Source organism: Gorilla gorilla, chromosome X (genome assembly GCF_029281585.2).
Source record: "Gorilla gorilla gorilla isolate KB3781 chromosome X, NHGRI_mGorGor1-v2.1_pri, whole genome shotgun sequence".
Lineage (NCBI taxonomy): Eukaryota > Metazoa > Chordata > Mammalia > Primates > Hominidae > Gorilla > Gorilla gorilla.
Window position 1 is genome coordinate 76,073,871 of NC_073247.2, and position 20,438 is coordinate 76,094,308.

The following is a 20,438-nucleotide window of genomic DNA, read 5'->3' on the forward strand; positions in this document are numbered from 1 at the left end:
GTGGAAGCCACCAAGGCTTATGGCTTGAACCCTTTGGAGCTAGAATCCAAGCTATATCTGGGCCCCTTTGTGCCAAGGCTGGAGCCAGAGTAGCCCAGATTTGAGAACCAGTGTCTTAAGGATGCCCACGGCTGCAGGGCCTTCGGCCTGACCCACAAAACTATTCTTCCTCCTAAGTCTCTGGGTCTGTGATGGGAGGGGCTGCCATTAAGGTCTCTGAAATGCCTTTGAGGTCTTTATCCCATTGTCTTGGCTACCACTATTTGCCTCATTTTTAGTTATGCAAATTTATCCAGCAAGTGGTTGTTCAGGAACCCATTTGAATTCTTCTTCTGAAAATGTGCTTTTCTTTTCTACCACATAGCCAGGCTTCAAATTTTCCAAATTTTTATACCCTGAAATATAAGTTCCAGCCTTAGGACATTTCATTGCTCGTGCATCTGAGCATAGGCAGTTAGAAGCAGCCATGCCATTCTTGAACACTTTGCTGATTAGAATTTTTTTCATGCCAGATACACTAAATCATCATTCTCAAGCTCAAACTTCCACAGATCCCTAGGGCATGGACACAATCCAGCCAAGTTCTTTGCTAAGGCATAACACATGTGACTATTGCTCTAGTTCCCAGTAAGTTCTTTGTTTCCATCTGAGACCTCATCAGCCTGGACTTCATTGTCCATATCACTATCAGCATTTTGTTCACAACCATTTAACCAGTCTCTAGGAAGGTCCAAACTTTCCCTCATCTTCCTGTCTTCCTCTGAGCCCTCCAAACTCTTCCAACCTCTGCCCATGACCCAGTTCCAAAGCTGCTTCCAGATTTGCAGGTATCTTTATAGTAATGCCCCACTCCTCAGTATCAATTTTTTTGTATTAGGCTGTTCTTGTATTGCTATAAAGGAATATCTGGGGCTGGGTAATTTATAAAGACTAAAGGTTTAATTGGCTCCACAGTTTTGAAGGCTTTAAAGGAAGAATGGTGGTGGTATCTGCACAGCTTCTTGGGAGGCCTCAGGAAGCTGATAACCTTGGTGGAAGGTGAAGGGAGAGCAGGCATCTCACATGGCAGAGCAAGAGCAAGGGTAGGCGGTGAGGTGCCACATACTTTTAAACAACCACATCTCATAATTCACTCACTATCATGAGGACAGCACCAGAAGGATGGTGCTAAACCATTCATGAGAAGTCCATCCCCATGATCCAATTACCTCTCACTAGGCCCCGTCTTCAACATTGGGGACTACAATTCAACTTGAGATTTGGTGGGGACAAAGATCCTAATCACATCAGAGACCATCGTTTTGGACAGAGCTCCTGCACTTGGTCCCAAGAGGCCAGACCAAACCAATAGGGAGTCACTCAAGTTAAATGTCTCATAATCAAACTGAAACTTTAAAGAAACATACAGATCCCCAAACGGACCAGTTTTTCCTGAAAACAGGAGACTCCAATCTACCTGAATCAGCTTAATAAGGAAGTCTTCTCTGCTTTCACCCTGACCAAAAAAAGTAACCTGAAGTAACCTCATGTTAACTGATTATTTTTATTCTATTCTGTTTTCTGGTTCCCACCTTACAAAATACACTGTTCTGTTAATGCCCAGTGGGAACGCTCATTCTATTTTGTAGAATGGAGGTTCCCAATTCATGAATTAGATCTATAACTAAATTTTCTTGTAATTTTGTCTTTTGATAATATAGAAGGTGGCTAAAGGGTGGCTGGAGAAGAAGAGGCAAGTGAAGTCAGCTACAAGGGGCCAGCTATAGAAAGGAGGGAGCAAGGTGGGGCAAGGCCAGAGAAGGATTAAACAGTTAAGTGAAAAGCCAGAGGGACCAGTGTAAGATAAATGAAAAAGAACTCTCAGAATTCAGGGGGCACTTTAAAACCAAAAACCCACATGGGGATGAGAGGGGAAAAACAACTCACAGGAATCTTCAGGCACAGAATAAGTAGAACACTCCCCCTACCACCATGGAAAATACTTATGGGAAAAGCTGCAAAGAACTACAGCAAGAGAACCATGGGTATAAACCATTTCCTTACCTGATGGGGAAGCTGCAGGGAGGCATTGTGCTAATCTCAATGCAGAAGGATATGTAAACATGATAGAAATAGTTTGGTGAAAGCATGTCATCATTTCAGTCAACTAAAAGTCAAAAAGGGCCAGGTACAGTGGCTTTCACCTGTAATTCCAGAACTTTGGGAGGCCCAAGTAGGAAGATTGCTTGGGCCCAGGAGTTCAAGACCAGCCTGGGCAACATAGTGAGACCTCATATCTACAAAAAAAAAAAATGTTAAAAAAATTAGCCATGCGTGGGGCCACGCTCCTGTGGTCCCAGCCACTCAGAAGGCTGTGGTGGGAGGGATCGCTTAAGCCTGGGAAGTTGAGGCTGCAGTGAGCCAAGTTCATGCCACTGCACTCCAGCCCAGGCGACAGAGCAAGGCCTTGTCTCAAAAAAGGAAAGAAAGAAACTAGGCTTGCCCTTGCTAGACAAAGTGTATTGTGATTAGATTAAAAGAAAAACATCAGTGTCAATTGCACAGGGCCTCATTCACTCACACTCAGGAAAAGAAGTCACACTTCAGGGGAAAGAAATGGTCAAGGGATGAGTAGTAGGAATTGAAAAAAAAAAACCATCTTTAGCTTTCTCCTAACTGTCCCAGAGATCCTTATGCAGTCCTGAATGGTAGGAGATGCTCAACAAGAGGAAAAACTGGCCACTCAGAAGAAATTCCTGCTAAGGCCCAGGGCACTACCTACCAAACGTCTACATTATGCAAGTACAAAGAGTGCTGTGTGACACTTGGAGAACAGTCTTTGAGGAAGCCTGAAGGGAGGGGAAAATTATTGATATCCAGGCTGAACTTCCTCTATAGTATGTCTCCCAAGGGCAGGAATCCTGTGCCCATTAGCAGGTAGGACCTTCTAGGAGACTTGCAGTTACTCAGACCCTCCCCTCTTTCTACTCAAAGGCACCAGAGCCCCATCTGTTTCTGATACAGTGTTATAAGAGGGTTCCTCTACCCGTAGTGCTTTTACCTGGCAGAAACTGAGGTCTCACAGAATATGTGTGTGGGGTTGGGGGTGAGGGAAAGAGAGAAAGAGAGAGAGAGATTGCGGGGAGAGAGAAGGAAAAGACAAAAAGGAAGGGGAGAGAAGGGGATGCAAGAGGGAAGGTAAAAAAGAAGGGAGGAGAGAGGAAAGGAGGGAGGAGGAGAGAGAAGAAAAAGGAGAAGAGAGGGAGAGTAAAGAGAAGGAGACAGAGAAAGATGAAAAAAGAGAGAAAAGGAGAGAAAAGAGGCTGACCACCACTAGGTACGGTACAGATTTTAATTCCCAGGCAGGCCACCCAATTGTTTTGTTATTTCTCCACTCCTGAGCTGTAGATAGAGCACTCTGACATTTATAAGAACTTTGCTCTTGGAGAAGCTGTGAACCATAATCCACATTTGTCTGTTTGTTTTTCTCATTTTCTTTCTAGGAAGGTAGGAAGAGAGGAAATCAGGTGTACTTCAGAGGTCTCTGAATCCATCTATTGTCCTGATCTGCCACAATTATTGGTAACAACTTAGATGCACTGCAATAATAAATAAAAGAAGTGACACCTGGCTCTAGAATACCAACCAGTGTAATGATATTCATCAGTCACATCCATGTCCCAAGCAAGTCCTGCCCCTTGTGTCATTGCCTCCAACAGCAGAGAGCATTCATCATGAAAACAACTGCTGTGCCCTGTATCAAAAACGGCAGATTTTCATGACAAGCCTCTCTAATTTAGGTGTCTTCTTTAAAGTAATAAGTGAGAAAATATGTAACAGGAGGAAGGAAGGGGAATGGTGGAATACTTTTGTGTCAAGATGTACAAGGTCATTGAAGGTTAAGTGTTAAAAATACAATCCAGACTAGCCTTGAACTTATGCCTCTCCACACCCTACTTCTCCATGTCCCTCCAACTAAAGCAAATTTCAGACTTGAAAGGAATCCTGCATCTTGCGGTCCCCACATCTATCATTTTTAAATGCTGAAAGCACTCAAGAGTTAGAAGGAACCTTCCAGATTGATACCAGCATTTCTTAAGGCATGTTCTATGAATCCTAGTTCCACGGATGTTAATAGGCATGTACACACATGCACACACACAGTTCTGTGGTCAGCATAGGGGAACACTGGGTGAAACAAACATAAGCAGGTTTATTGCAGGGCTTCTCGGAGCCTTTAATAGGTGAACATTCACTATGAATCTCCACAGTGTTTGTGGTGTTAATATATTTTACCTTAGAATCATTTTATTAAAACAAATTATCTTGTGGGACCAGTGTTCATCAGGAACATAGTTTAGGAAATGCTAGTATATCCACTCAGCTCATTTTATTGAAGCACTATAGTACATGGGTAAAGAGCATAAACTTGGGTCACAGACTGTTTGGCTTCGTATTTCCAGCTCTGGGCAAGTTGCTTAAGCTTTCTGGATGCTTTCTTTATATTTAAAATGAAGATAATAGTATTGTTGCAAGGGTTAAATTAGCATATAAATATGTAATACTTACGTAAAGCACTTAGAATAGTACCTGGCACATAGCAATTGCTCTATAAAGGTTAAATATTATTTTACTGGTGAAGAAAGTGAAGCCTAGAGAGGTAAAAAGACAGTCTAAGGTCACATAGCATGTCAGTATCAGAAGTGGGGCCAGAATTCAGGTCTCCTAACTCTCTGTCTAGTATTGGTGTCTCAAATGATGAAAATGTCTTTAGAACTTAGCAAAACATCTCTCTAAAGCACTTAAGTATTTTACCACAAAAACCAGAAAATGATATCTAAAAAGACACAACCCTAAAACAAATCCCAGTGGTTTCTAGGAGTAACTGCTTAGTTGGGGTTTCCCAAGTACAAAATGAGGTTGAAGGAGTGGGTTTTGGTGGTGAGGAAAATTATTCCAATGCCTATAAAACAGTGTCTAAAATGCCAGACCACTGCCACCAGGGCTTTCTAGGTAGCCTCTTTCCTTGCAATGTAGTACCAAGAGCCTTTCTGGATGCTCAGGCAAATCTCCCTGAGACAGGCTGATCTTTGACACCTCCCATGACTAATGTATACTAAAGCCTCTACTATTGTTTGGCTCTGATGGAGAGAGGAAAAAACACACAGTTATAGAGCACTTATAATGTGCCAGGCCCTCATCATACCTTATCTTAATCTTCATCATAGTCCCAACAGACTCAGAGTGTTTAAGTGATTGCCCAAGAACTCAGAGCTAATAAATAATATAGATTGAATTCAAAGCCAGCTTTGTCCATGCTTTTTCCGTTATATCACACTATTTCCTAGACTGGAAGGATCACAGTGAAGCCAACTGGAGTTGCAATTTTGGGAACTGGAAGGGGAGCACAATTCTCACCTCTGGAAATCTCATTTCCTTCATAATGAAAAACACTTCTTTACCCAGTTTTATGTTTCTTTATTTTGACCCTGCTTCTTGTCTAAATGCATTTCAGGTTGTTTATAATAAAAGACAGATCTACAAATAGGTTATTAGAATGAAAACCAAAGCCATGAAGAGTGGGAGGAAGCAATTACGCTAAGTACAAGGGCTAATGTAGTTAACATGACTGAACATTTGGCCTTAGTTTCCTGGAAGTAAAGGTAAAAATTATCTGCTTTTAAGAAAGCTTCATACAAATTATAATCTCCTGTGTGGCACTACAAAGTGTTACAAAGTGTTATTAACATACTACAAAGTGTTATTATTTTTTATTATTACTATCCAGGATAGCATTCTGTACCCATCTGGCACTCCAATTATTTTGGATGTCGTTTCTGTGATAACTCCACAGTTTATTATAGTCTGAACAAGCTATGCATACTAAACAATTAAAAGACAATGCTACCTCTGCTACTTGCGAGATGTTTGACCTTGGATAAAAAACTAGCTCTCTGAGACTCAGTTTTCACATCTGTGAAATGAGAGGCTTGGACCATCACTAGATGATCTTTATTTATTAATTAACTTATTTATTAGCAGCTTTATTGAACTATAATTTACATACCATAAAATTCACCCTTTTTTTTTGAAACAGGGTGTCACTCTGTCACCTAGGCCAGAGTGAAGTGGCACTATCAGAGCTCACTGTAGCCTCGACCTCCCAGATTCAAGCCATTCCCCCCCCTCAGCCTCTCGAGTAGCTGAGACCACAGGTGCAAGCCACCACACCCAGCTAATTTTTTTTAATTTTTTGTACAGATGAGGTTTCACTATGTCACCCAGGCTGGTCTCAAACTCCCGGGCTCAAGTGATCCTCCCATCTGGGGCTCCCAAAATGTTGGGATTACAGGCTTGAGCCAACCAGGCCCAGACAAATTCACTCTTTCAAGTATACAATTCAATTAGTTTTAGTAAATTTGGAGTTGTACAACCATCATCACAATGTAATTTTAGAACATTTCCATCATTCCAAAAAGAAACTTCATCCCCATTCCTCATTTAGATAATCTTTTAAAAGGTCCTTTCTAACTTTTCCATTTCTAGACTTATAAAGCTTAGTAGCTCCTTGGCTATTTACAAGTTCAAATTCCTCAGTGTAACATTCAAAGTCCTTTACAATCTATAAAATCTTTCACTATCTTTTTTTTCTACCCACACAAATGTAGAAATTACTTTTTTTGTGTTAAAACATTCCTTAATGAGCTAGCAATTATTTATGTGAAGGAGAGTCCAGAAAACAGATTTTTGACTAAATTATCCTTGTCCTTGATTAAAGAGATTCATGAATTAAACACCTAACACTATTCTCTAGAGTAGTTACTGAGGTCTAAGAGGCTGTAAACTTGGAAGAGCTTCTCCCTGCCTGTCAGGCTGCTCCCATCAGATCACAAGACAGAAGAGACATATTTTTCAGTCTCTTTCATTTTTGGACCTTGTGCTTGGCATCTCATCACCTTACTTAAGAGATCCCAGAGGGCAGTTGCCATATCCATATCCAGTTATGTATCCTTGACTCCCAATGTGATATTCTGCATATAATAATTAATAACGATGATGATAGTAACTGGTAGCTAAATTAAGCATCTACCATGTGCCAGACATTGTTCTAAGCACTTTACAGATACTAACTTATTTAATTCTTATAACAACCCTGTGAGATAGGTACTATTTTCAACACCATCTTATAGATGAAGAAACTGAGGCAAAAGAGATTATATATTTGCCAAAATCACAAAGCTAGTTAAGTAGCAGAGTTGAGATTTTATTTCAGACAGCCTGGCTCCAAAGTATGCACTCTTAAACCACAGCAAATTGTCAAACCAGTTGAAGCTCAATAAATGTTAATTGCATAAAGCCTTATTATTAAGGTTCCATTCCAGGAAAGAAAAGTAATTAAGAATTCTGGGTGCCAACTGACACAGATGTAATGAGGGTAGGGAAAAATACATAGAACAAATTCTGATTCAGATAGGAGAGCCACCAAACTTTAGGGCAGGTCTGAGACGCTCCAAAAATGGTTGTTGAACCCTAAGCTATATCTTAGAAAGATAGATCTGTTCTCATACATAGGTCGTGGGAATGTAAAATTGGTAGTGTCTAGATGAACATATGCATATTCTATGGCCCAGAAATTCCACTCCGATGGCATATACCAACAAAAATGTATATTTAAATCTGTCAAAATGTACTATTGGCAAAAGGCAGAAACTGGAAATTCCCCATCAACAGAAGAATGGATAAATCGCATGTGGCATGTCAACAAAACATAATATAGCAATGAGAATGATCTATAACTTCAAGAAATAATATGGATAAATCTTTCAAACAATGTTGAGCAAAAGAAGTCAAACACAAAAGAGAATGTATTAATCCATTTATATTAAGTACAACAAAAGAGTAAAATGAATGTATCCTGTTAGAGGTCAGTATAGTAGTTTACCCCTGGGAGGGGTGTTGACTGGAAGGGGACATGAAGCGGACTTCTAGTAATGTTCTTTTTTTTTTTTTTTTGGTTTTTTTTGTTTTTGTTTTTTTTAATCTCAGTAGCGGTTGCACAGGTGTGTCCAGTTTATAAGTTTATAGCACAATGAATACTTCCAATCTATACACTTTTCTTTACGTGTACTGTACTTCAATAATTTTTTAAAGTCTTCCTGAGTAAAGAAAAAGACTCAAGCAAGAGCCAAAAATAAAAGTCACTTTTGTACTTGACATACACAACTAATGACTGACAAACTCAAAGTTATCCCTTTGACCTGAGATGGACAAGGCAGATGTCTCTCTCTTTTATGGAAACAGTGAGTTAACAAAAGGGAGGCCATTTTAATCCCGAGCCATTAATGCAACCCTAATCCTTTCTAGAAACTGAGAAAAAAACAGACTCACAGCAGCATACCACCTGTGGGCACTCACAGCCCTGCCAGGCACCAAAACAAATACTAATTCTGCTTAAAGAATCAAGTCTTCATTTGGAGTTTTTATTTATATTTCAAGACTAATGACACTATCCATGCAGTACAAATGGAGTCTGACCATGATGCAAGTTTAAGTTTTCTTGAGCACGAACCCTATCCCAGCACCAGTCTGAGCACTCCTATCTTTGTTTATTAGGCAAGCATTCCACATCTAGGGATCTCAGTTTCCTCATCTGTAACATGGGAATAATAATAGTATCTCCTAATAGGTTATTGTAAGGATTCAAGGCATATTTCAGGTAAAATATCGAACACAGTGCCTGTCACATAGTTAAATATTCTATACATATTAGCTGCTATTATAATTTTCGTATGGGCCCGTTAATGGTTTCTTCTCCCTTCCAATTTCCATACAGCCAGCCCAGTTTATAGCTTCAATCCCTAACAGGGGAATTTTAATATTTTAACACTCAAGGACAGGAGCAGTTCTGCCTCCCCATCTTCCCCAGTTGTCAAAAGAGAGAAAAAAGGAGTATTCAAGTGAGCTGATTTTGAACTAGACAAGTAACGTGGCCCAAGCTTAGGTGGGTTGGGAGAAGAGGGAGTCTGGACAACAGAAGTTCCTTGCCTTTAATGGTACCACCTTCTTATACCATGTCAGAGGACCCGTACAAATGACATGATCCGGAAACAAAGGGACACAGAAAAAGGCAAGGCTGGCTGGCTTTTACACAGGATGTGGTTATCCTCCACAGAGAAAGGCCCTGAAGAGGAGGGAGTCAGAAAAAAAGGTTAAAGGTTGGAGTTTGTGCTTTGCCCATCAGGCAGCATCAAAGTTTTATGCTAAAAAGTGGGCAAAACATTACTAGTTACAAAAACTCTTTCACACACATCCTCTTATTTAATCCCACAACCATCTTGTGAAGTGAGCCGGGCAAATTTCATTATCCTCATTTGGTAGGTGTATCAGTCTGTTTTCACGCTGCTGATAAAGACATACCCGAGACTGGGCAATTTACCAAAGAGGTTTATTGGACTTAACAGTTCCACATGGCTGGGGAGACCTCACAATTATGGAGGAAGGCAAGGAGGAGCAAGTCACATCTTACGTGGATGGCAGCAGGCAAAGAGAGAGCCTGTGCAAAGAAACTCCCGTTTTTAAAACCATCAGATCTCATGAGGCCCATTTACTACCACAAGAACAGCACAGGAAAGCCCCGCCCCCATGATTCAACCGTCTCCCACCGGGTCCCTCCCACAACACGTGAGAATTATGGAAGCTACAAGATGAGATTTGGGTGGGGACACAGAGAAAAACCCTATCAGTAGGTGAGGAAAGCTAAGGCTCAGAGAGGTTAAATAATTTGTCCAAAGTCATTAGCTAAGTAGTTGGTGGGGGTGTAGTGGGCAGCACTTTAATTCAAGTCTTCTGGCTTCAAAATCCATGCTCTTTCCATTAAAAACACGCTGGATTTTTTACCAGGACTTCAATTAGCCTGGACCACGTGTGTTATGATCAACAGGAAAAAATAACCACAGACTAGTTGTGAACTTTTCACTGTTCCCCAGCCCCAGACAGGAGAAAGGAGGGAAGTAGATTTGAAACAGAAAGGGGCTGGCGTTGGGAAGGGAGGGAGTAGGATCTGGAAAGATGAGAGGAAAAAGTAGCAGAAGTAACTCTAACTCGGGACCGGCTAAAAATAGGTGACAACTGGCTAGATAAACCTCTTGGGTTTCCCCTACCGGCTGAGCAGAGCCAGATCCACTCTGCCCCACTCCTCTTCCTTTTCCATTGCCCAGCTTTGGCTGAAGAGATGCTGTGGCCCCCACAAACCCTCACAGGCATGCCGTGGAGCTGGAGCGAGAGTGGGGTTCTGGGCAGTCCCTGGGGAAGGTTAGTGGCTGGAGGAGCCAAGAGGATGGTGAAGAAACGCTCGTTAAAGGAAGTAACTCTGCAGGAGGCAGAGCAACGTGGGGTATTCGCGAATGGCGGTTACAAGTGCAGCTAGTATAAAAAGCTGAGATAATGGTGAGTGTGAGGTCAAGGCTAGGGAGGAGCTGGAGTCAGAGGGCCAGAACAGGCGTGCACCAGGAGCGGGGGCGGTGTCGCGTAAGGGGACAGTGGTGCAGACCACCTCTTTCCCGGCCGCCGACGCCCGCAAGCAGATCCTAAGAAGAGGTGTTTGGTTGAAAGGGGGTGTGGACCCCGAAAGAGAACCCGGGACCCCGCACAGGAAAGACGCGTCAAAGAAGGCTGAGAAGGCTGAGGAGGTATGTCTGGGCTCCCAGGTGAGCACCAAGAGGAAGCTCGCAGCTGTCTGCCTCGCTTAACTCTTCTCCTTACCTTGGGTACTGTAATATGATCCATGACTGCAGTTCCCGCCACCGAAAGATCTCAGCGCTACTCCGGATGCCGCCGCCACCGGTCTAGCCGCCTCCTGCCTCAACCCGGGTTTCTACCCCCGCCCTCCCGGTCCTGGCTCAAACTCTCGTCACCTGATCCTCGGCGAAAGCTCCTATCGCGACACTTTGACCGTAGCCGTTCCCGCCATCTTGCTTCCTGGCAAGTGCCCTTTTCTTCGGGAAATTGATTATTCTGGTTCAGGTTCAACGTTTGGCCGAGTCTTTAAGTCCCAGATTCGAGTACTGCCACCCTTCTCACCCTCCTTGATGCTATAAGGGCTCTGAACACAGATGTCACTCCTTTACTCTAATATTACAATGATAGCATCCTGCAGCAGTAACACAGGCTGCCCCATGCTGGCAATTGGGTTTCTGAAGAGCTTCCTAGCTGTGAGACCTTGGGCAAGTCACCAGAGAATATTTTTTGAAATACGGAAAGGTATATCCTCCTCTCTGTCTCTCCTTTATGTGTCTGCTGCCATCAACCTAGTTAAAATCTGGAATATTACAGTATCCTCATCACTTTTGCCATCGTAGATATGGGAAGAGGACCAAGAAAGGGCCCACTGGACCAGCTATCAGATGAGGGGTAAATAGGTGCAGACCCTCAGTGGTGTGCTCCAAGTCAGATTTGTGGTGGAAAAAAGAACAATCTGAGAGTTGGGAAATCTGGATTCTACTCCTCTCAGGTCTGCCACTAACTTGCTATGTGACCATGGGGAAATCATGCCACCTCTCTGGGTCTTAAGTTGACCAAGGTTACAATGAGGGTATTGGCCACTATCTCAGGGTAATTTCTAGCTCTACTATTGCAGTGTTATGGTTTGCAATCTCACTGCCCCTACAAAATAATTTTGTTCTTCTTTGAGTTCTTATAACATTTGCTAGCAAAACTACTCGTTTATCATATTCTGCCTTCTTCCCTAGCCTGAAGGCCCTTCCCTCGATCCATGACCCTATTCTCCCTTGTACCATCGTTCCATCATGTTCAGCCCTTTCACTGCCAAATATCTCAAAAGAACAGTCTACTTATCATCACCTTCACTTCTCCATAACAAACTCACTCCTCCCTACCACTCCACTCAATTGGCTCTTTCACATCATCCTAAATTCCAGCGCTGATTCCAACAGCTCTTCTCAGTGCTCGTTTTCTATTTGTTTTACAGCATTTAAAACTATTGATTCATATTCCTTTTTGACATTCTTTCTTCCCTTGACCTTTATTATAAACAAACTCACTGCCTGCATCCCCAACTGTTCCTTCTCTGACTCCTTCCCAGCAACTTTCTCTTTTTTTTAAGCCATTTTCCTGGCTTCCATCCTCATTCCTCTTCTATTTTCTTTCTTTTGGTTATCTTGATCTCTTCCACAAGTTAAACCCTTACTCCTGGATATGGCTTGGATCTGTGTCCCCACCAAATCTCATGTTTAATTGTAATCCCTTATATTGGAAGTGGGGCCTGGTAGGAGGTGATTGGATCATGGGGGTGGTTTCTTCTGAATGGTTTAACACTAGCCTCCTTGGTATTGTCGTTGCCATAGTGAGTGAGTTCTCACGAGATCTGATGGCTTAGAAGTGTGTGGCACCTTCCTCTGCCCACTTTCCTCCTGCTCTGGCCATGTGAAGTGCCTCACTCCCCATTTGCCTTCCACCATGACTGGAAGTTTCCTGAGGCCTCCCCAGAACCAGAAGCCACTATGCTTCCTGTACAGCCTGCAGAACGGTGAACCAATTAAACTTCTTTTCTTTATGAATTACCCAGTCTCGGGTATTTATTTATAGCAGTGTGAAAAGGGGCTAATGAACCCTCAGTAGGGGACACCCAACTTCATATCTCAAGTACCATGATCTTTTTCCTGAGTTCAAATTTAGAACTTCCAATTGCCCTCTGACAGTTCTACTTGCGTGTTCCTGCTAGCACATTAAAGGCATCATGGCCCAAAACAAACTCATCTTTCACACTCTCTCACAACCCCCTTGCATTTTCCCACCTCTATCACTTGCTCTTTCTCAAGTTTTTCCTATCCCTACTAATTGCACCACCATATACCCAGTTACTCAGACTCAAAACCTTGTTTCCATGCTGTTTAGGATAGTGGAAAGAGTGTGTGGACTCTAGTCAGACAAGGTTCAAATTTTGGTTTAGCAATATGCTAATAATACATGGCCCTGGGCAAATTACACAAACTCTCTGTGCCTTAGTTTTCTCAGCTGTAAACCTATTCTCTTAAAGTCCTTGTGGGAATTCAAAATGTAATGTATATGAGGTTCCAGGAACATTGTAAAGTCACAATGAATATTGATAGGTTCCTTCCTTTCCTCAACTTTATTATCAAATATTTCTGTTTTCTCTCTCAAATGCTTACCTTCTTCCTAGTTTGCTGATAAAAATAGAAGCTATGAGAAGGGAACTTCCACATCACCCCAAAACCAAATTTGCTTGATGTCCTGCATGTGAGCCCATATAATCTGTCTTCAATTAACGAACTCTTCCTGAGCTTTCCTAAGGCAACCCTTCCACTTGTCCACTCAATTTCATTCTCTTTAGCCTGCTCAATTGTTTCCTTGCCTTTATTACTAAATGTTCCCACTTTACTGGATCACTGCCATCAGCATGAAAGCATGCCATAGTATTTCCAATTTTAAAAAATATCTTTCTGGATGCACATTTCTGTCCCCAACCTGCCATCCCCCCATTCCTCTTATACTTTACGGCAGAACTCTTCAAAAGATTTATCTAAATCCATTCTCTTCTATTCCTATCCTATTCTCACTTGAAACCTCTCTAATCAGGCATTTCTTCCACCACTCCACCAAACTGTTCTTGTCAAAGTTACCAATATTCTCCCCATTGCAAAATCCATTGGTCATCCTCACATCTCTTTTTGTCCTCTCAGCAGTATTTGATCACTCCCTTCTCCTTGATACATTTTATTCACTTGGCTCCAGGGATAGGGATACCACTCTCTCTCCTACGTCACTGACTTCTCATTCCCAATCTCTTTTGCTGTTTCACTTCACTTTACCTATCTCTACATGTTGTAATGCTGCCAGAGCTCAGACGTTGGTCCTCTTCTTTATTTACACTTATTCCCTGGGTGCTGTCATCCAGTGCCATGGCTTTAAATAGCATCTATTTGTGGACAGCTCCCAAAATTTTATCTCTAATCTTTATCTGTCCTCTGAACTCAAAGCTTACATAATATTCAGCAGCCTACTGACATGTCTGCTCAGATATCTTAGAGACCTCTCAAACTTATTACATCCAAAACAGAATTTTTTATTTCTACCTGAATCCTCAAGCCTGCTCTTTACACAGTATTACTCATCTCAGGAAATTGCAATTTTATCCTTCCAAGTTTATCCTAGTGTATTTGTGCTGCTAAAACTAAATACTCTAGACTGGATAATTTGTACAGAACAGAAATGTACTTATCACAGTTCTGAAGGCTGGAAAACCAAGATCAAGGTGCCAGTAGGTTCAGTGTCTGGTGAGAAGTGCTCTCTCTTTGCTTCCAAGATGACATCTTAACTGCTATCTGGAGTGATGAATGCTGTATCCTCACATAGCAGGAGATACTAACATGGCTAGTTCCATCCAGCCCTTTTATAAGGCACTGATCCCATCTGTAGGAATACAGCCCTCATGGCCTAATTACCTTTTAAATGCCCCTTAATAATTAATTCTTAATACTGTTGCATTGGGATTAAGGTTCAATACCAATTTTGGAGGAGACACAAACATTAAAACATAGCACAGTCATTCAGGACAAAAGTCTTGGAGGCATCCTTTTCTCTCATATCCCACACCTGATTCATCATCAAATCCCATGAGTTCTTCCTTCAAAATTGTCTCCAAATTCAATCACTTCTCACTGCTGTATCCTGGCCCAAGCCTCTGTTTTATTTTATTTTTTACTTTTTAAGACAATGTCTCTGTCATCGAGGCTGGAGTGCAGTGGTGTGATCATAGCTCACTGCAGCCTCCAACTCGCAGGCCCAAGTGATCCTCCTGTCTCAGCCTGCCAAGTAGATGGAACTCCAGGTGTACCACCGTGCCTGGCTAAATTTTTTTCTTTTTAATTTTTTTAGTGGACACAATGTCTTTCTACGTTGCCTAGGCTGGTTTCCAACTCCTGGACTCCAGCAATCCTCCCAGCTCCACCTCACAAAGTACCGGGACTATAGGAATGAGCCACTGTGCCTGGCCCCAAGCCTCTGTTACCTCTTACCTGGATTGCTGCCACAGCCTCCAGCTGGTCTGCATGTTTTGGCCTTGGTCCCCCTAGAACCTATAATCTACATACCATCTTCTATGGGACTAGAATCTAAAATCTAGAATGATATGATTCCTTGATTTAAAACTGTCTATCGGCTCTCCATTTTAGAGTAAAAGCCAAATATTAACCATAGTGTATAAATCTCTACATAATATCTAAGCCCAGTAAAACTCTTATTATATCTATCTTCTATCACTCTTTTTTCTGTCTCCTCAAGTCATATTGATTTCCTTCCTGTTTCTTAAATATACCAGGCATTCTTCTGCCTCAGGGACTTTATGCTTGTTATTTCCTTTGCCTAGAATGCTCTTCCCCCAGATATTTATATGTTTACTCCCTCATCTCTGTCAGGTGTCTGATGAAATGTCTCTGTATTGACACACATAGGCTCAAAATAAAAGGATGGAGGAAAATCTACCAAGAAAATGGAAAACAAAAAAAGGCAGGGGTTGCAATCCTAGTCTCTGATAAAACAGACTTTAAACCAACAAAGATCAAAACAGACAAAGAAGGCCATTACATAATGGTAAAGGGATCAATTCAACAAGAAGAGCTAACTATCCTAAATATATATGCACCCAGTACAGGAGCACCAAGATTCATAAAGCAAGTCCTGAGTGACCTACAAAGAGACTTAGACTCCCACATAATAATAATGGGAGATTTTAACACCCCACTGTCAACATGAGACAGATCAATGAGACAGAAAGTCAACAAGGATACCCAGGAATTGAACTCAGCTCTGCACCAAGCGGACCTAATAGACATCTACAGAACTCTCCACCCCAAATCAACAGAATATACATTCTTCTCAGCACCGCACCACACCTATTCCAAAATTGACCACATAGTTGGAAGTAAAGCTCTCCTCAGCAAATGTAAAAGAGCAGAAATTATAACACACTGTTTCTCAGACCACAGTGCAATCAAACTAAGACTCAGGATTAAGAAACTCACTCAAAACCGCTCAACTACATGGAAACTGAACAACCTGCTACTGAATGACTACTGGGTACATAACGAAATGAAGGCAGAAATAAAGATGTTCTTTGAAACCAACGAGAACAAAGACACAGCATACCAGAATCTCTGGGACACATTCAAAGCAGTGTATAGAGGGAAATTTACAGCACTAAATGCCCACAAGAGAAAGCAGGAAAGAGCCAAAATTGACACCCTAACATCACAATTAAAAGAACTAGAAAAGAAAGAGCAAACACATTCAAAAGCTAGCAAAAGGCAAGAAATAACTAAAATCAGAGCAGAACTGAAGGAAATAGAGACACAAAAAACCCTTCAAAATATTAATGAATCCAGGAGCTAGTTTTTTGAAAGGATCAACAAAATTGATAGACCACTAGCAAGACTAATAAAGAAGAAAAGAGAGAAGAATCAAATAGATGCAATAAAAAATGATAAAGCGGATATCACCACCAATCCCACAGAAATACAAACCACCATCAGAGAATACTACAAACACCTCTACGCAAATAAACTAGAAAATCTAGAAGAAATGGATAAATTCCTCGACACATACACCCTCCCAAGACTAAACCAGGAAGAAGTTGAATCTCTGAAGAGACCAATAACAGGATCTGAAATTGTGGCAATAATCAGCTGCTTACCAACCAAAAAGAGTCCGGGACCAGATGGATTCACAGCCGAATTCTACCAGAGGTACAAGGAGGAACTGGTACCATTCCTTCTGAAACTATTCCAATCAATAGAAAAAGAGGGAATCGTCCCTAACTCATTTTATGAGGCCAGCATCATCCTGATACCAAAGCCTGGCAGAGACACAACCAAAAAAAGAGAATTTTAGACCAATATCCTTGATGAACATTGATGCAAAAATCCTCAATAAAATACTGGCAAACCGAATCCAGCAGCACATCAAAAAGCTTATCCACCATGATCAAGTGGGCTTCATCCCTGGGATGCAAGGCTGGTTCAATACATGCAAATCAATAAATGTAATCCAGCATATAAACAGAACCAAAGACAAAAACCACATGATTATCTCAATAGATGCAGAAAAGGCCTTTGACAAAATTCAACAACCCTTCATGCTAAAAACTCTCAATAAATTAGGTATTGATGGGACGTATCTCAAAATAATGAGAGCTATCTATGACAAACCCACAGCCAATATCATACTGAATGGGCAAAAACTGGAAGCATTCTCTTTGAAAACTGGCACAAGACAGGGCTGCCCTCTCTCACCACTCCTGTAAGTTCTGGCCAGGGCAATTAGGCAGAAGAAGGAAATGAAGGGTATTCAACTAGGAAAAGAGGGAGTCAAATTGTCCCTGTTTGCAGACGACATGATTGTATATCTAGAAAACCCCATTGTCTCAGCCCAAAATCTCCTTAAGCTGATAAGCAACTTCAGCAAAGTCTCAGGATACAAAATCAATGTACAAAAATCACAAGCATTCTTATACACCAATAACAGACAAACAGAGAACCAAATCAGGAGTGAACTCCCATTCACAATTGCTTCCAAGAGAATAAAATACCTAGGAATCCAACCTACAAGGGACGTGAAGGACCTCTTCAAGAAGAACTACAAACCACTGCTCAATGAAATAAAAGAAGATACAAACAAATGGAAGAACATTCCATGCTCATGGGTGGGAAGAATCAATATCATGAAAATGGCCATACTACCCAAGGTAATTTATAGATTCAATGCCATCCCCATCAAGCTACCAATGACTTTCTTCACAGAATTGGAAAAACTACTTTAAAGTTCATATGGAGCTAAAGAAGAGCCCGCATCGCCAAGTCAATCCTAAGCCAAAAGAACAAAGCTGGAGGCATCATGCTACCTGACTTCAAACTGTACTACAAGGCTACGGTAACCAAAACAGCATGGTACTGGTACCAAAACAGAGATATAGATCAATGGAACAGAAAATAGCCCTCAGAAATAACGCTGCATATCCACAACTATCTGATCTTTGACAAACCTGACAAAAAAAAGCAATGGGGAAAGGATTCCTTATTTAATAAATGGTACTGGGAAAACTGGCTAGCCATATGTAGAAAGCTGAAACTGGATCCCTTCCTTACACCTTATACAAAAATTAATTCAAGATGGATTAAAGACTTAAACATTAGACCTAAAACCATAAAAACCCTAGAAGAAATCCTAGGCATTACCATTCAGAACATAGGCATGGGCAAGGACTTCATGTCTAAAACACCAAAAGCAATGGCAACAAAAGACAAAATTGACAAATGGGATCTAATTAAACTAAAGAGCATCTGCACAGCAGAAGATACTACCATCAGAGAGAACAGGCAACCTACAAAGTGGGAGAAAATTTTCGCAACCTACTCATCGGACAGAGGGCTAATATCCAGAATCTACAATGAACTCCAACAAATTTACAAGAAAAAAACAAACAATCCCATCGAAATTTGAGCAAAGGACATGAACAGACACTTCTCAAAAGAAGACATTTATGCAGCCAAAAAACTCATGACAAAATGCTCACCATCACTGGCCATCAGAGAAATGCAAATCAAAACCACAATGAGATACCATCTCACACCAGTTAGAATGGCAATCATTAAAAAGTCAGGAAACAACAGGTGCTGGAGAGGATGTGGAGAAATAGGAACTCTTTTACACTGTTGGTGGGACTGTAAACTAGTTCAACCATTTTGGAAGTCAGTGTGACAATTCTTCAGGGATCTAGAACTAGAAATACCATTTGACCCAGCCATCCCATTACTGGGTATATACCCAAAGGACTATAAATCATGCTGCTATAAAGACACATGCACACATATATTTATTGCGGCACTATTCACAATAGCAAAGACTTGGAACCAACCTAAATGTCCAACAATGATAGACTGGATTAAGAGAATGTGGCACATATACACCATGGAATACTATGCAGCCATAAAAAATGATGAGTTCATGTCCTTTGTAGGGACATGGATGAAATTGGAAATCATCATTTTCAGTAAACTATTGCAAGGACAAAAAACCAAACACCACATGTTCTCACTCATAGGTGGGAATTGAACAATGAGAACACATGGACACAGGAAGGGGAACGTCACACTCTGGGGACTGTTGTGGGGTGGGGGGAGGGGGGAGGGATAGCATTAGAAGATATACCTAATGCTAAATGACGAGTTAATGGGTGCAGCACACCAGCATGGCACATGTATACATATGTAACTAACCTGCACGTTGTGCACATGTACCCTAAAACTTAAAGTATAATAATAATAAAAGAAAAGAAAATAAAAGAAATGTCTCTGTGTCAGAGAATTCTTACCTACCTGAACACCATATATAAAATAAAACTCTCACTACTTCTTCTGCAACATTCTCTACACTCCTAACTTTTTTCCTTCATAGTTGTCAGTACTACCTGATATATTATAGATGTATTTGTCATTTATTACCTCCCTCTCTAGTATGTCATCTCTGTGAGGGCAGGGATTTTTGTTCACTGTTGGATTTCCAAAGTCTAGAATAGTCCTAACACATAGTAGGTACTCAATAAATATTTGTTGAATAAAAACAACAAATATTTTTATCTGTAGCTCAAATTTTTCCCACCATTAATATTAGTGATTTCTCATAATATTCCCTTTTTAAAGCAAGTTGGTGTCATTTCAGGGTAAATTGATGCACTCACACTGACTTGCCAAAGGTTACAGAAAAGCCACAAGTCAGAATGTACCCCCATAGGAGTAGAGAAAGCCTAGAAATAAGAGAGAAAATATGGAAGAAAAAGCTACTAGGCTAATGAAAATATTTTCAGTGAAAGAGATACTAGTAGCATCTATTATTTGTTTCTTCCCTGTAGAATGTCAGCTCCATGAGGGCAGCAGTTTGTCTCTGTTCTGTTCACTACTGTACCCTACTGCCTAGACAAGTTCTTGGCAAAGAGTAAATGTTTGATAAATAACTAAATGAATGACTTTGGACTAACAGCTAATGTAGGCCAGAGGGTAAACTAAAGGGAAGAAGTCTGGAGGCAAGGAAACCAAGTAGGAAGCTGTTGTGATCATCTCAAAAGAAGTTGTGAACTGACAATCCTGTGGGCTTTTTGACTTCGTACCTGAAGCTCGGGTCTCAGTAAGATTAACCAACATATGAGATACTAATTACTGCAGTAAATCTCACCTGTCCTATTTCACATCTAAGCCTTCAACTCAATTATTTCCCACTTATGTTCTACTAAGTCTTTCCTACTATTGGGAGTTGGTATTTTTCCCACAGTACACCAGGGGAGTAAGTAAGTATACTTTGCACCCACTGTCTTTATAGCTATAGATACAGCCTCAGAAAGCTACTGCCAGAAATCACCAATGATATAGTTGATT

General features: G+C 41.1%; 1 protein-coding gene across 2 annotated transcripts in view; it reads right to left on the reverse strand.

The window, feature by feature from the left end:
• LOC101130652 (myotubularin-related protein 8) overlaps positions 1-10,889 on the reverse strand; it is a 165,250-nt gene extending 154,361 nt beyond the window's left edge. The window contains exon 1 of one of the 2 annotated variants that reach the window (XM_063702961.1): positions 10,741-10,889. In XM_063702961.1, coding sequence (XP_063559031.1) covers positions 10,741-10,764 — 24 coding nt within the window. In that variant the 5' untranslated portion in view covers positions 10,765-10,889. The remainder of the gene's footprint in view (positions 1-10,740) is intronic. The other variant, XM_004064281.5, reaches the window with a different exon arrangement.
• Positions 10,890-20,438: the final 9,549 nt, after the last annotated feature.